Genomic DNA, 16154 nt, shown 5'->3' on the forward strand with positions numbered 1-16154 from the left:
TGGTCTAGTTTTGACAGTGGGCCATGTTTCTGTCTTAATCCACGCGACAACGTCGCGACTTTCTTAAACAATAGAGAGAAGTGCGGGGAAAAGTCATCCATCCAGCATCTTGCTGAGGCATTTCCGAAGTTTTCCGGAAAATCCAGCAAAAAATAGTTTATATTATTACCAGTGTCCTACAAAATGGAAATCAGGAAAGTGATAGATCTTTTGCGGGCCACCATTTGCCCGGATCAGCGCCAGCAAGCCGAAACGCAGCTGGATCAGGTAGGAAAAACATGTGCTCGGATTAGGCGGCATGACTATTTTGTGTTCACATTAAAATGTACTTTAGTTGTTTTTCTCTTGTATTTCATACCGCTACACTGTAATTAGACTGTGTAATACGTTAAATCTGCAGTTACTGAAAAACCAAACCTCCCTAGAGGTCTTGTGAATGTTATTATACAGGGTGTTTAAATTATGGGTTTGAGACACTCTTCTTCACACATTTTTATTATGTAGATTCACAAAATAATCGGATTTGCACCCGCTCTTCTGCAAGTTATCATGATGGCTGACTGTGAAATGCCAGTGCGACAAGCTGGGGCTATTTATTTAGTAAGTGATTTGATTAGTCAGTGATTAGAAGTTGTAAAACACTATTTGTACTTTTGTGCAGAAAAATCTCATATCAACCAGTTGGCAGGACCGAGAACCAGAAAATGGACAACCAGTTCCATTTGCTTTGCATGAACAAGACAGGTTCATACTGTAATAATAGTTCAATTTGTGTGTATTTAATATTTGGGCATTTTCTAGAGCTTTAATCAGAGATAGTATAGTGGATGCTGTGGTTCATGCCCCTGATCTAATCAGGACCCAACTGTGTACTTGTGTCAATAATATGGTCAAACATGACTTCCCTGGAAGATGGACTCAAATTGTAGACAAAGTTTGTTTTCTTTAAACCTTGAGTTAGTGCAGTTTTCACAAATATTTATGATTTTAGATTAGTGTTTACTTATCAAACCCAGACCCTACATGTTGGCATGGTTCCTTACTATGTCTGTATCAGTTAGTAAAAAATTTTGAATACAAAAAGGCAGAAGAAAGAGGGCCTTTACATGAAGCAATGAATTTGTTGCTGCCACAATTGTACCAGTTAGAGGTGGTTTTCAAATAATTTTATTGTTTTGAACAGTGAAAACAGGGTTGAGTGTTTTTAGGTCAGACTGTTGGTTGATCCTTCTGAACAGTCAGTTTTGCTACAAAAAGAAGGTTTGAAGGTATACTTTGCGCTGACTCAGTATATCTTGCCTCTTGATTTGATCAGTAAAGAAGCATTTGCACAATGGATGGAAGTTTGTAGGCAGGTAAATGGAAATTTGTTTTAATTAAAGCATAACTTGTTTTGTTTTTGCGTTGAAAAAATTGAAATGGTACAATTTAATGTGAATAACTAAATTGATTGTAGTTTTGAGTTCAATGTGATTTTATTTTTCTACTTATCAAACTTTTAAGTTAAAGCTGTCAATGAAAAGAGGTTTACCAAGCAAGAGTATGTAGTGTTTAGGTCCTAATAACCATTTGCACTTGTTTTTGTTGTATTTTTATTTACCTTTTTATTTTCAGAAAATAAAATATTTAAACCTTTTAAAAATGGATTTTACAACAATCTGCTGATTGGTCAAAAAGATCCTTTTGGAAAAAATGTGTAGTTTCTTAATTTGTTTAATAACAAAGAAAGATGTTATTTTGGTCAATTGTTGCTTTAAATTATTCTCAGTTCTTATGCAAAACCCATTAAGATAGTGGCTTATTTCAAACAAATTTGAATCATAGTAAAATTTGTTGTTTTTGCTGTAATTAAATCTTTTTGATACCTGAAGAAAATTAAATATTTAAACCTTCTAAAGGTGACTTACAACAATCTGCAAAAGCGTCAAAAATATAAAAATTTTGGTGTGAAAAAATGAGTAAACCTTTCATGCACTTTCTTTGGAAAACCGTTTTCAAAGAAATCAAGTATATCTAAATCATCATCAAACGAATCCATTGTACTTGAAAAGTAGTAAATAACTAATTATTATTATTAACTTGCACTGCTATATTTCTCAATCAATATTTCGGTTATTTGTAATTTAAAAAAAAAATGTGTTGAGATGAAAGAAAGCTGAAGTTATGAGCTACATTTTGACGTTTGAAAGAACCTTCTAACTGTCATATTAATCAAGTTAGCACGTGCCAAATAAGGACACCAGTCATGGGTTATGGTACGTTTAATGTTTTGTTTCAAAAGCAAAGAAACATAGAAACCAGAGATTAAGATTATTTACGTGAGGGGTACATCTGTCAGTTGACAATGTAGTTTGACGTAGGTTAGGTTAAGCATCGTTTATTAATAGGGGCATACGTCTATACGGTTTGCCATTCTAAGGATATTCCACTTCTTGCAAAACAAACTCTAGACAACCTCCATTTATTTTTTTGCTATACCTTTCCTTTTCAAATTACTGAATTTTTTGGTTTAGTAGGATGAATACACTTTTTTTGTTATAAAATACTGGTTTTCTTGGAGAATTGTTACTAAGAAAATAGCTTGAATGTAGGTAGTGGAAAGACCTGTGCCGCCAGCCGCCCTGCAACCGGACGAGGATGAACGACCCGATTTACCGTGGTGGAAATGCAAAAAGTGGGCGCTTCACATTTTATGTCGAATGTTTGAAAGGTGAGCAATATGAATTTGTGTATCTAGTTTTAAAAAACTACTAAAAAAAACCACATACTAACCTAAATCACAGCTTGGTAATTAACAGTTTTTTGACTTTTACTAAGATTACTGACTGATTTTCCAGTCGTGACTAGTTATATAGTTATTGGTCCATTTCCATTTAAAACCAATAGTTTGGATCATATTTGCAAGGCAGAAATGGCCCTGGAAGCTTTTAAATGTTCTCCAATTTGGTCCAATAATTCTTTTTGTAAAATTTCCATTCCTACAATACATAATAATTTTATTTTAGCGTACATTAATTTGATCTCTCATTGTGTTCTTCATAAATGTAGTTATTTTGGTTTTTCTGACCACACATTCTTGGGGACAACATGTCTTTTTTGCTAAAATTGTTCGTTTGATATATGAGAAACAAAGATGCAAAAAAATGACGTCATTCTCAAAAAATTAACATTTCAACTATAATCTACAGGGTGTTTAAGAGATGTTGTGACAAAAGCCTAGGGGAGATACAAAGAAATTGAACACCCTGTATCTCGAGAGCAAAGCACTTGCGGACCCGTTCTCTTGAACTGTATACTTGATTTTGTCAGGAGAATCTCCCCTAGGCTTTTGTCACAACAACTCTGAAACACCCTCTGTATATTCCCTCTGAGTTCAGGTACGGATCTCCTGGTCACGTGTCCAAGGAATATAACGACTTTGCGGAATGGTACCTTCAAACCTTTAGTACTGGCATTTTGGAGGTGTTGCTCCGCGTCTTAGACGGATACCGCGGCGGTCATTGGGTACCTCCGCGTGTCTTACAACAAACCTTAAACTATCTAAACCAGGTTAGTTAGAGAGAGTGACATTTTCGGTGTAGAAATCTGATGGATTGAATAATTTAGGCTGTGTCCCACGCTCACACGTGGAAGATTTTAAAACCGCACATGCCGGCAATCATCCAGGACGTTTTGTTCCCTCTAATGAGTTACTCGGCCGAAGATCACGAATTATGGACCGTCGATCCGCATGAATATATTAGAGTCAAGTTTGGTAATGTTTTCTAGTGGTGATGGTAAATTAAGTGGAGTTTTGATTGAAATTTGCCGGTGCAGATGTGTTTGAAGACTTTGTTTCACCGGTCATCGCTTCCCGGACGCTCCTTCACTCGTCCTGCAAGAAGAGGAAGGAGATGTTGGGCAAAACGATGGCGCTACTCAACCAGGTGCTCAACAATCCGGCCACGGAGCCGGCGCAAAAGGATGGTGCATTGCATATGGTCGGCTCCTTGGCTGACGTGCTTCTCAAGAAGAAACCGTACAGGGACCAGTTGGACCAGTTGTTCATTAAATACGTTTTTCCCGAGTTTAATAGCGACCGGGGCCACATGAGAGCGCGCGCCTGTTGGGTACTCCATTATTTTGCCGAGTACGAATTCAAACAGGTTTGTAGCTGAGTGTGTGCTTGGTTTCTTTATGACTGATCACTGATAATCAGGAAACTGTACTGATGGAGACCGTGAACTTAACTGTGCGTGCACTACAGTTTGACAAAGACCTCCCGGTCAAAGTGGAAGCCGCGGTTGCGTTGCAATCCTTACTGAACTACCAAGACCGTAGTCACAAGTACATCGAACCTCAAGTGAAGCAGATCGCCCTAGAACTGCTGACCATAATCAGAGAAACGGAGAACGAGGACGTGACCGGGGTGATGCAGAAGTTGGTGTGCGTGTTCACGCAACAATTGGCTCCGATCGCGGTCGAGATCTGCCAACATTTGGCCAGTACTTTCAATCAAGTCTTAGATACGGATGAAGGTTCGGACGATAAGGCTATCACCGCCATGGGATTGCTCAACACCATTGAAACACTGCTCACTGTGATGGACGAACAGCCGGAGGTGATGCGTTTGCTTGAACCCATCGTGCTCCAGGTGATCGCGCACGTAAGTTTTCTTTATTTATTACATTAATCTTTTTACGGAACTTAATATTTTATTTAAAAAAAAGTCTAAATGAAATTTAGTTGAAATGATAATGTCCTTCTACATTCACTTAATAGCAACACATTGACACACCAAACATTATATTTGCCTAATATAAGTCCTGAAACTTGTCTTAACATCATGTTTCTGGGAATCAGTTTTCTACCTTTAAAGGTTTGAAATCAGGTCAAACATTTTGAAAAAGCTTTATTATAAGTTGGATTTTACGTTTTTAGGTTAATTTTCAACAGTGGAGTCTTGAAACTTGTCTGAAAATCATGAATATTCCTTCAGATCAATTTTGTACCTCCAAAGAGGTCAAAAATCTTAAAAAAGCACTTAGCAGTTGGATTTTAAGAATTTCAGGTCAATTTTTAACAGTGAAGTCTTGAAACTTATTTGAAAATCATAAAAACTATTTTAAAAGACAAAGTTTGACCCGTCGGATTAGTCTTCTACCTTCAAAGAGTCAAAATCAAGTAAAAAATCTTGAAAATGCTCTCTAAAGATGGATTTTAAGCCTTTTAGGTCAGTTTTCAGCAGAGAAGTTTTGAAATTTGTCTGAAAATCATGAAAATTGTCTTCAAAGACGCAGTTTAAGCCTTTAAATCGGTTTTCTATTCGGCTAATTTTTAGGTCAAAACTCTTGAAAAAGCTCCCAGAAGTTGGATTTTAAGCAATTAAGGTCAATTTTCAACAGTGAAGTCTTGAAACTTGTTTGAAAAGCATGAAAACTATTTTAAAAGCCTTCAAACCAGTTTTCTACTTTCAAAGGGGAGAACCCAGGTCAAAAATCTTGAAAAAGTACCAGAGTCCTCTGCAGCTGTCTTTAACTTTCCCAGAACTGTTTGTCAGAGGCCTCTAGGACCGTTTTGAATGTGCCAAAGACCTTTAAATGCTATTGACACCCTTCCAGAGCCTTTTACAACTGTTTTAAACTTTCCCTGAGCTGTTTTAAATTGTCAGAGGTCTCTGGGACCGTTTTGAATGTGCCAAAAACCTTTAAATGCTATTGACACCCTTCCAGAGCTTTTTACAACTGTTTTAAACTTTCTCAGAGCGGTTTTAAATCGTCAGAGGCCTCTAGGACTGTTTTGATTGTGCCAAAGACCTTTAAATGCTATTGACAGTCTTCCAGAGCCTTTTACAACTGTTTTAAACTTTCCCTGAGCTGTTTTAAATTGCCAGAAGCCTCTAGGACCATTTTGAAAGTTCCATAAACTTCTAAATGCTATTGAGACCCTTCTAAAAAGTGCCAGAGGCCTCCCCCTACATTTTCAGAGAAGAGTATACTAAGAATGCTCTTCAAAATGTGGAAAAGTTACTGACATGTCAAACACCTTAACCTAAATTATTTTATTTAACCCAGCGGAAGACTGAATCCTGTAGAATGAATTTGCGCCTGATTTGAGACTTCCACGTAAAGGTAATTTTTAAAATGCAGTGTTAAAAACAATCTGGAAACAGGGTATAACTTTGTCTCCAAAGATAAACAAAATCCCCATACTATACATACTAATTTGGCTCACTCTGCATAGTAAAATGACTATTATTGCGCATCTCATTGATTCTATTGTTTGGCCAGGTGTTGCAAAATGAAGTTCAAGAGTTTTACGAAGAAATCCTGGCACTGATATACGATCTGACCAGCAAACAAGTATCTCCCGACATGTGGAAGGTGTTTGAGTTGTTGTATCAGGTGTTTATGAAAAATGGGACCGATCACTTCACCGACATGATGCCCGCCTTGCACAACTACGTGACAATCGACACGGATGCCTTTCTGTCGGACGAAAAGCGACTGTTGGCGATTTTCAACATGTGCAAGGAAATACTGACCAAGGACAGCGGCGAAGATCCGGAATCTCACGCCGCCAAGCTGCTTGAGGTGGTGTTGTTGCAATGCCGCGGCAAGATCGATAGTGCTGCCCCTATGCTGGTTGAACTAGCGGCGACGCGCTTATTACGTGAGGTTAAAACTAGCGAACTTAGAACGATGTGTCTCCAAGTGAGTCCCTTTGTTTATCCATTGAGACTTTTTTGGTAAAACAATCTTACTGTGACAGGTTTTGATAGCAGCATTGTACTACAACCCTCAGCTTTTGTTTGGGGTGTTGCAGAAAATGCCCGACTTTACTAATCACTTTATCAAGCAATGGTTGCATGATACCGACTGCTTTTTAGGCATTCACGACCGAAAATTGTGCGTTCTAGGGCTGTGCACTTTAATAGGTAACATAGCAGGTTATTGAAATGTATCGTGGTTAATTGCGGATGTACAGGTATGAGGCCGCAACCGGCTGTTTTAATCGAAATGGCGCCCAAGATCGTGCCTTCCCTTATCTTGCTGTTTGATGGGCTGAAGCGCGCTTACGCGGCTAAAGCGCAAGCGGACGCTGAAGAGGAGGAGAGCGAGAGCGAGGATGGTGACGTGGGAGAAGGTTGGTTATTTCTGAACTGGTCTAACTTAAAGCGTCACATTTGGGTTTTTTCAGACATATTAAGCTCGGACGAAGATGAGATTGACGATCAGGGACAGGACTACTTGGAGAGTTTGGTGAAAAAGGCCGTAACAGCGGGAGAGAGTAAAGGTTTTTTCTAACTGACAAAGTTTTTTCAGATTGTTCCATTTTTTGGCGTTTCAGGTTTGAATATAACAGGGACTATTAATGACGTAGACGACACGTCAGACGACGATGATTCCGACTTTGAACCGAACGAAGAGACTGTGCTAGAATCGTACACTACACCCTTGGATGAAGAGGATTGCGATGTGGACGAGTACATTGCGTTCAAACAAGTTTTCACAAGTAAGTCTTTAATACCAACAGATATTTTTCAGACAAAACGACAGTTTAGATGCATTCAGGCAAACGTTAATAAGTCCTTTTTAGATTGACATTTTTCACTATTTTTACTTAAATTTCAAAACAAAATTCCATAATTATCTTAAAGAGTGTTGAAAAGAAAAATGATCTTCAGATTTGTTGGTATAAAAATCTTTAAAAAAAAACAAAAATTATGTTGAGGATTCTGAGGAATCATGTGAATGCTTAAATGGAAAAATAGGATTTCAACATTTAGCATAATTAGTTGTTTTCTTTCCATCTTATCGGTTTTTTTTTTGAGGGGTAGATTGCCGAAATATTTTGGTGTACACTCGAGGTATTATGAGGCACATGAAGCATTTTGAGTTATTAACAAGGCATTTGACAGTGTTTTGAGGCATTAATTGTATATTTCAAAATGTTTTGCGCTATTTTTATTGGAATTTTGAGCGAAATACAATAAATACATTGCAGTACTGTATCAATATAACTAAATTGACTGAAAATTGAACAGAACAGCGTAGGCACATGTAATTATTACCGTAAAAAGTTTGTTACATGATATGGAGTTGAAACAACACTGATTACAAATTATTGTAATCAATTTTTCAACGTTTAAGGTCCCATGGCTGTTTTTGACAGGTGTCAAATGGACTTTACAGTGTTGCAAGCTCTAAAATTGCATAATCAAAGTCACGTGACGTGTCTCTTATATTTTCCGCTTTTAAAACTGTCTAAAATAGTCTAAATTTAATTTACCAATTTTTTAAAGTTTAAACCACATTTTAAAGGTCACGTGACTAAATTTTGACAGATGTCGACTAGCCTTTACAGTGTTGCAAGCTCTGAATTGCATCATCAACGTCACGTGACGTGTGTTTTGCAATGTAAGTTTTTAAACTGTCAAAATTGTTTAAACTGCGTTTTGAAGGTCACGTGACTGTTTTTGACAATGTCAACTGACCCTTACAGTGTTGCAAGCTCAAAAATGGAATTATCAAAGTCACGTAACGTGTATTTTGCAGTTTCAGGTTTTACAACTGTCTAAATTTTATTTAACAATTTTTCAAAGTTTAAACTGCATTTTAAAGGGCACGTGACTGTCAGTGACAATATCAACTAACCTTTACAGTGTTGCAAGCTAAAAAATTGTATTATCAAAGTCACATGACGTGTATTTTGCAATTTCAGGTTTTACAACTGTCTAAATTTAATTTACCAATTTTCCAAAGTTTAAACTGCCTTTTGAAGGTTACGTGACTGTTTTTGACAATGTCAACTGACCTTTACAGTGTTGCAAGCTCAAAAATTGAATTATCAATGTCAGGTGACGTGGTTCTTACAATTTTTATCTCTGACTAAATTTAAATTACCAAATTTTCTTTGACAGCTGTCAAATCAAACACTGAGCCAAAAAAACAAAATGACCGATTACTAATTTGAAGCCGGATCTGAATCCAGCAGGAGATTTTTTAAATCTTTTCTGCAGCTGCTATAGTTTCCGATTCGAATGAAAATACTCAAATTTGGAACACAAACAATCTTGAGAAACCTAGTAAATCTTTCTAAAAAAAAATTTGTACTCAAGTGCAAAAAGATTCAAACGTTTTCTGATGGGATCATTTTAAAACTTCCCCAGCCATTCAAACTCAAGATCCTGAGTGGTACGCCGCCTTAACCGCCAACCTTACCGAGCAGCAGCTGAAATCACTCAACGAGGTTGCCATATTGGCCGCCCAAAGGGCAGCGGCCAAGGAGAGCAAGCGGATTGAACAGCAAGGAGGTATGTTTGTTTGTTTTTTACTGTAAAATAAAGGTACTTTGCGCATGTAAAGTCCTACTAAAAATTGGCTGGTGTTTTGTTATATTTCTGAATCGAAACACCGGTTGTAAAACTTGTCACAGTGACGTTAAGGTTAAATATAACACAGAAACTGTACTTAAGACAAAAAAAGAAAAAAAATTACAGAATTTTTAAAAGTCTGTGGTTTCTCATAGAAAAAATATACTATTTAACTCTTGGGCAAAGTATTTTGTCCACACCTGTCTGGTTATATCTAGGTATCGCGTGTACAGGCTGTCTCAAATTCTTCTTCCTCTATCAGAGGACACCAGGCCCTAGATTCTTGAATCGAGTATGGTTTTACCAGGAAAATTTGCGGCATCAGCTCCAGGCGGAGAAAAGTGAAATCAAGCTATTAACTGCAAATACACATGAATTATATTTTAAAACCAGTTTCCAGTCACAACAAAAACAGCAAACCGTGCTAAAGTACAATTTGGCAACAATGAAATTGCCTACAACTTCACCTCTGTAGGTTTTTTTTTGATTAGTGGACAAATAACAGAGTTGTCAAATTTCAAAGTTGTGGGGTACTGCATTTTTGCGCATCCGCACGGTTTTTGCTCCATAACTTCTTTAAGGGACCCTTTACAACAAAAATACTTTGACGCAATCTTGTAGGTCATGAAATTCCCTGAAACTTCTTGATTAGTGGACAAATGACCGAGTTATGAAGGTTCAAAGTTTTGCTAGTTTTGGAGGCCCCGTAAAACCATCGAATTTGAGACACCCTGTTCGAGACATACTTTGCTTAGGGAATATACTATTCCAGTCAACAAAAATACGTTTTCACTATTTTTTATGGCGTTTTTTAGGTTATATGTTCACGCAGCAGGCAGTGCCCACCAGTTTCAACTTCGGCGACAGTAATTCGTGAAACCTCTAGTGATAAATTAATAAAGTAAATACATGTAAGTTGTTGTGACTGATGTTGTTAAAAAAAAAACACGCAAAAAAATATTATTGAATCGATGGAAGTGTTTAACAAAAACCCGGACAGAAAACAATCTCTTTTTAACTTTGACTACTCCATGTTTTTTTTTATATATTATATATATTATCTAATGACTATTCTAATTAAGTGCCTTTAATTAGCTTTGTATTTATTTGTCTCCTACTGTTTGCGTTAGTTTTAGGTTGTCAAACTTGCAAAATTATCTAAGTAAAGCATACTTAAACATCACAAACAACATACCTTAAAACTGTGAAACTTTATTACCTAAATTGCTGTTGTGTAGGTGCAAAAAAATAACGTGCATCTCTAAAAAATTTATTTAAGGTAAGTGGAATTACATTCTGGTTAGGGGTTTCAAGCCTAATATGATCATGCCATTTCGCAACACTTCTCTAGCTGTGATGAAGAGCAACAGTCGTTGAGACGCCACATCCGGATCGGCTCCTTTTACTTGCAGTCGTTTTAAGGCTCTATTTATGTGGTTGCTGTAACGTAAACACTTTATTTTTTAATATGGGAAGTGTGTCATTTCTATAGAAGTTATCCTAAAAATAAATTTAGCCCGAGGTGAAAGTACCAGTCCTAAATCGCTTTGACCTCTAAACTAGAGCGGTTTTAAGTTCTGAAACAACACTTTCACAAAGATCTGAAATATTCTAGAAAGGTTTGAACAATTTGAGACACGTTCTAGAATTTCCGGAGGTTTTAAAAATGTTCTAGGTTGTTCTCGAAGTTTTTGGAAAGTTCTAAAAGCTCCTACAAAGTTCTGAGGTATGCTAGAACGGTCTGGATGATTTCAAAATGTTCTAAAAGGCTTCGGAACCTTACGGAAGGTTTAGAAAGCTCTTAAAAGTTCTTTTGCAGTTTTCGTAACTTTGAATCCTCTGACACTTACCATAAATGAAACAAATAAGCGGTCAAAACGCAAGCCTCGAGTTGATCACAGCACAAATGCAAAACGTCCTGGAACTTGGCCAGTTCTTTCAAGAGCAACGTCACCTCTTCCTCCCTCAATACCTCAGGATCGCACGATCTGGCCGGAGAAATTGCCGAGTTTTCCCGCTCCAAACTGTGCAATCTGCAGTGAGTGTATTGTAATTTAATTCCTGTGTCTCCTTTAACCTGAAGCGAAACCGAACATAAATTCAGGGCTGTAGGAGAGTAATAGTTATTTACGTATCAAGGGAGATTTAAAGTAGGAGATAAGGGAGATCGTGTAGTATGAATAATCAAAATCTGATCTAATAAGGCCTTTGCATACCCTTTTTATTTCGTTAAATTGATTAATTACAAACGAAAAACGGTTCTGCAAGGTTTTCTCTACTAAGCATCGCGCCAAATCAGCCGAATTTCAGTTTCAGTGCCGTATGACGTCACGAAGCACGTTTCAGTGTAGCGCTTGTGGTGTTGTCTGTATTAGTATGATTATTAATTCTCCCTTTGCTTGTTACACCAGGAATAATTAGAGTGCCATTAAACCAGGAAAAGTTTTTCAGATAGAAGAGAATTTAAGAGTTTTTTGATAGTATTTAGATGCCTGGCCATTATAAATGATTTTTCTAAGGTTTAGGACACTTGTAGAACACCCTGACAGTTTTTACGACGATTTCAATAGTATTTAGAGGCTTTTTCCCATTTTACATAATTTAAGAGTCTTGTAAAGTGCTTTGACAATTTTTGGGAGGTTATCGGTAGTATTTGGAAGCCTCTAGCCATTATAAACAATTTTTCTAAGGTTTAGGACACTAGTTTCTAAACGATCTGTACGCTAATGTTCTGAAAGGTTAATAAGATAATCTTTTACCTGTAAGACTCGATCCCAATCAAAGTCGTAGTCCTTCTGACGACGTTGCTTCAGATCGTTGACGATAACGCAGCTGATTCCCAAAACGTCCGAGGTCTCCACATCGGTTATCGGAACTTTGGTGGCTTAACACGCATAACATAATAATAACCAGATGATATCAAAAGACGTTAAATCATATTACTGGGCGATTCGATCTGTCTTTGGATCACCCGGTCCTTGCACTCGTCCAGGATGTCTTTCAGAAAAACGGCGGTGCCTTTCCTAGTGCTCATTCCTCGGATTCGGCCGAATTTCACGTGCACCAAACGATCGGCCCAGGGCAGGTCCAGTTGGTGCACGATGCTTTTCAGGGCGTTGAAATGGTCGTTTTGGCCGTTCTCGACCACGTAGTACATTTTGTCAAATTTGTACTTGTCGAAACGGTCTATAGCGGCCGCTATGTCCCGCGTCAAGTACAAACTAGATCCGTCGCTTTTGATTACCGAAACTGTTCGGTCGTTACCGATTTCGGCTACCTGCGAATAAGACTTTTGTGAAAATCTAACAAATATTCAGAGTGATCTTTTTAAATTGAGACAGCAAACGAATTTGAAAGTTATTCATTACAATTTATAATAAATTACCAATTTAAACTACAATTTTAACATCACGTGTCAACTGGCCTTTACAGTATCTCTTGCCGACATTTTAATGTCCAGAGGCCTCTGAAATATTCTAATAGACATCTCGAAGTACCAGAAGGTTCTAATAATCTAAAAGACTTAAAAAATTTTAGAAGTTTCTGGCACATTCTAATCACTATTAAGACCTTCTGAAACTTTGAAATGTCCATCAGAATGTTTCAGAGGCCTCTGTCATCTTCAACACAGTTTTAGAGGCTTCTGGCAACTTTAGAGCACTCTTAAAAAATTGCAGAGGCTTCTGGCACATTCTAATCACTATTAAATTCTTTTGGTACTTTGAAATGTCCATCAGAATATTTAAGAGGCCTCTGGCATTTTCAAAACAGTTTTTAGATTCTTCTGCACATTCTAATCACTATTAAGACCTTCTGGAACTTGAAATGTCCATCAGAATGTTTCAAAGGCCTCTGGCATTTTCAAAACAGTTTTTAGAGGTTTCTGGACTTCTGACAGCTTTAGAGGATTCTTAAAAAATGTCAGAGACTTTCTGGCACATTCTAATCACTATTAAGACCTTCTGTAACTTGAAATGTCCATCAGAGGGCTCTGGCAATTTAAATTCAGTTTCATTTTGCTGTCCTATTCTATTTGATGCACAGTTTACTTTGAATCTTATTTACTAAAGTGTAACTTAAAAAATGAATTTAAGAGCTATATAACATACCTCCTTACCATCTTTGAGCTTCTTCAAAACATTTTTCTTCCTCAACAGTTCCAGTACACTCCCAATATCCCTAGCACTGTACATTGACTCGTAGTTGTACTCATCAAACACCACCCCCAGTCTACTATAAGTCCTAGACAGTTCCTCTTTAGTAAATTCAAGGATTTTCCTCCAAGAATTTAAATCTTCAACAGAACCACTTTCAAGCTTTGCAAATTCTGCCTTGGCTTGCTCCAGAACTTTGGGATCATTTTCAGCCATTTTATTAGCATGTACATAAGACTGATACAACAGTTTAATAGGGTCGGATTTGAGCATGTTTAGGTCATAGTTTAAGCTGTCTATGCCAACTTTAATGAAGCCAAACTGGGTGCCCCAGTCTCCTAAATAGTTCAGTCTAGTGACTTTGTTTTTGACAAAACTATTTAAGTTACTGAGAAAGTTGCCAATGATGGTGGATCTTAAGTGACCAAAGTGGAAAGGTTTGGCCACATTAGGTGAGCTGTACTCGATTACTAAGTTTTTGGGTTTGAAGTTAAGATCAGGCAGAAAGCAGTTTTCCATGACATCTTTTGCGAAAATAGTTCGGTCAATTTCAAAGGAGATTTTTCTGTTTGCTCTGTCTTGCACTAGTCGCACGTCTCGGATTATGTCATCTGGTTGGATTTTGAGAATGTGGCTCACATTTGTAATGCCCAAGTTGGTTTCCAGGATGTTGAGTGGTAGGTTTAGTTCGACTTTTCCTTTTTCCTCAGGATTACCAACGCGGATTAGGTTTTGTAAATGGCCGGGGGAGAATTTGGTTGATTTGTCCAGGGAGTCGATTATCTACAATTAAAAAAATTGATACTTAAATTTTGTATGGAGATTTGAGAATGTGGACTTGTACTTTTCGGCCTACGTAAAGTTTCAGCTTGGTGGCCATTGTGTTAATGTGGTGATTTTAAGCAGGAATTTTGAGTAATTTCATTTTTTTTATATTTTGGTTTTGAAATTTTGAATTTTCAAATTTTTTGAGGTTAAGTAGAATTTTTTTTAATTCACAACAAAGCAACATTGCCAGCTTTAGCTAAGTTTATAAAAATAGTGAATAATATTATATTACTTTGTTGTAGTGTTGAAGGACAAATATTATTTGTTAGTAAATTACTAATTAGAATAAATATACCAATATAGAGTTTCAAAAAAATAGATGAATAATTGGAATTATAACTTATCATCGGAACTTTGGCATCAATGCAAAGTTGCTCGGCGTGTCATGTCATCTGTCTTTTAGCTGTTGTTTGTTTTTTAGGTTAGGGCTGTTCCTTTATTATTATAATAAATATTGCAATATTTGTATAACTTTAGCTTAATAATGAATACAACCGTTTCAGCCAAATTGCTTAACAGGATAAAACCGGCACGATGCGTTTTGTTTATGAGTAATTCGTTAAAACCACTACCAAGAGCGGCATTAAGGAAAAAAGCCCCATTAATACAGGGAATAGAGCCCTACGGTTGGTTTATGCTGGTACAAATCACTAGGGCGTAATATGCTTTGTAGTTTAGAGAATTTTTTCAGGTGATCCCAGTGGCTTCGTTCAGTTTAGGGGTATGGCAGGTAAGACGGAAATTTTGGAAGGAAAGTCTTATAACTGAAATGGTTGAACGCAGAGGAAGTGCCCCTGTTGAGCTTCCATACAGGTAGGCTTTGTTTTTTTAACTTAGTTAGTGGAGAGGTGGAGAAATGTGTTGACTTTTTTGAAGAAATTTAACTTCTCCACTCAATTAACAACAGTACAGACATTACGTTAACTATTTACCACTTTCGTAATGAAAAAAATAGTGCTTACACTGATTTATTACTAGTCTTGACGCCATTGGTCAGTTAGAATACAGGCCAGTGCATGTTAGAGGCACTTTTTTGCATGATAAAGAAATGTATATGGGGCCCAGAGGGTTAATACCAAAAGATGAAGGCAAGTCTTTGCTGCAAGACACTCACAGTCAAGGTTACTTGGTGGTAACCCCTTTAAAGCTGGCTGATAGAGAGTAAAACATTTTAATTATGCAAAGTCTAAAAAAAAGTAATATCAGCCTTTCAGTGAGATTATCCTGGTTAATCGAGGTTGGGTGCCTCCAAACAGGTTAAAACCGACTGCAAGAGCTGAGGGACAGGTTGAGGGTGTAGTTGATGTGATTGGTCTAGTGAGGTTACATGAAAACAGGCCTAATTTTGCAATAAAAAACAAGGAAGGCAGTAACTTATACTTCTACAGGTGAGCAATTTAAATCTACAATTTTAAACGGTTCAGCATTGTGTTGTTAGGGATTTGGAGGCGATGTGCGCTGCCACAGGGGCTTTACCAATTTTTCTAGACCAGACTAGTGATTATAATGTAAAAGGGGGGCCAATAGGGGGCCAGACTAAAGTTACCTTACGTAATGAGCATTTAAGTTATATTTTAACTTGGTTTAGTTTAAGTGCTGCCACAGCCTACATGTGGGCTAAGAAATATGTCTTTAGGCCTCGCTAATATGTTTACAAATATATTTTTAGTGTTGATCGTTTTGTTTTATTAATTTTACAACACTTTTATTAACATTTTATTTGTGGATGGTTTAATTTACCTTTTTTTATTTTGACCATTTGCAGGATTTGTACTACAAGTTCTAACTGGACAAAATGTTGACATTTCCTTTCTGGC

At 37.1% G+C, this 16154-nt stretch overlaps 3 protein-coding genes across 3 annotated transcripts; 2 read left to right on the top strand and 1 right to left on the bottom strand.

The window, feature by feature from the left end:
• The first annotated feature begins 72 nt into the window (after positions 1 to 72).
• msk (importin-7 msk) lies at positions 73 to 10327 on the top strand. The gene is made up of 18 exons (XM_081983150.1): positions 73 to 267; positions 505 to 600; positions 662 to 744; positions 802 to 934; positions 992 to 1150; positions 1209 to 1355; positions 2592 to 2710; positions 3378 to 3549; positions 3607 to 3754; positions 3817 to 4145; positions 4199 to 4645; positions 6270 to 6692; positions 6751 to 6916; positions 6967 to 7125; positions 7180 to 7275; positions 7330 to 7494; positions 9152 to 9295; positions 10171 to 10327. Exons 1-18 carry the CDS (start codon positions 184 to 186, stop codon positions 10230 to 10232), a joined length of 3132 nt encoding a protein of 1043 aa, XP_081839276.1. The 5' UTR covers positions 73 to 183; the 3' UTR covers positions 10233 to 10327.
• A 284-nt stretch (positions 10328 to 10611) lies between these two features.
• Positions 10612 to 14515, bottom strand: ArgRS-m (arginyl-tRNA synthetase, mitochondrial). The gene is made up of 6 exons (XM_081983189.1): positions 14354 to 14515; positions 13465 to 14292; positions 12299 to 12632; positions 12115 to 12239; positions 11206 to 11432; positions 10612 to 10795 (listed from the first exon to the last, which is right to left on the bottom strand). The coding sequence occupies exons 1-6, from the start codon at positions 14387 to 14389 to the stop codon at positions 10645 to 10647; spliced, it is 1701 nt and encodes a 566-aa protein (XP_081839315.1). The 5' UTR covers positions 14390 to 14515; the 3' UTR covers positions 10612 to 10644.
• A 246-nt stretch (positions 14516 to 14761) lies between these two features.
• Surf1 (surfeit locus protein 1) lies at positions 14762 to 16012 on the top strand. The gene is made up of 5 exons (XM_081983253.1): positions 14762 to 14977; positions 15029 to 15150; positions 15316 to 15498; positions 15552 to 15725; positions 15776 to 16012. Exons 1-5 carry the CDS (start codon positions 14822 to 14824, stop codon positions 15981 to 15983), a joined length of 843 nt encoding a protein of 280 aa, XP_081839379.1. The 5' UTR covers positions 14762 to 14821; the 3' UTR covers positions 15984 to 16012.
• The last annotated feature ends 142 nt before the right edge of the window (positions 16013 to 16154 follow it).

Source organism: Ips typographus, linkage group LG7 (assembly GCF_016097725.1).
Source record: "Ips typographus isolate SLU linkage group LG7, UJ_Ityp_2.0, whole genome shotgun sequence".
Taxonomy (NCBI): Eukaryota; Metazoa; Arthropoda; class Insecta; order Coleoptera; family Curculionidae; genus Ips; species Ips typographus.

Bases quoted from the DNA above. Each gene is read 5' to 3' on its own strand.
- msk (XM_081983150.1), top strand. From the start codon at position 184: ATGGAAATCAGGAAAGTGATAGATCTTTTGCGGGCCACCATTTGCCCG. The intron at 268-504 runs GTAGGAAAAACA...TTTATTATGTAG, and splicing joins CCGAAACGCAGCTGGATCAG to ATTCACAAAATAATCGGATT. The intron at 7,276-7,329 runs GTTTTTTCTAAC...TTGGCGTTTCAG, and splicing joins AACAGCGGGAGAGAGTAAAG to GTTTGAATATAACAGGGACT.
- ArgRS-m (XM_081983189.1), bottom strand. From the start codon at position 14,389: ATGGCCACCAAGCTGAAACTTTACGTAGGCCGAAAA. The intron at 14,293-14,353 runs GTACAAGTCCAC...TTTTAATTGTAG, and splicing joins AACTTTACGTAGGCCGAAAA to ATAATCGACTCCCTGGACAA. The intron at 12,240-12,298 runs GTAATATGATTT...ATGCGTGTTAAG, and splicing joins AAGACAGATCGAATCGCCCA to CCACCAAAGTTCCGATAACC.
- Surf1 (XM_081983253.1), top strand. From the start codon at position 14,822: ATGAATACAACCGTTTCAGCCAAATTGCTTAACAGGATAAAACCGGCA. The intron at 15,151-15,315 runs GTAGGCTTTGTT...ATTTATTACTAG, and splicing joins CCTGTTGAGCTTCCATACAG to TCTTGACGCCATTGGTCAGT. The intron at 15,726-15,775 runs GTGAGCAATTTA...TTGTGTTGTTAG, and splicing joins AGTAACTTATACTTCTACAG to GGATTTGGAGGCGATGTGCG.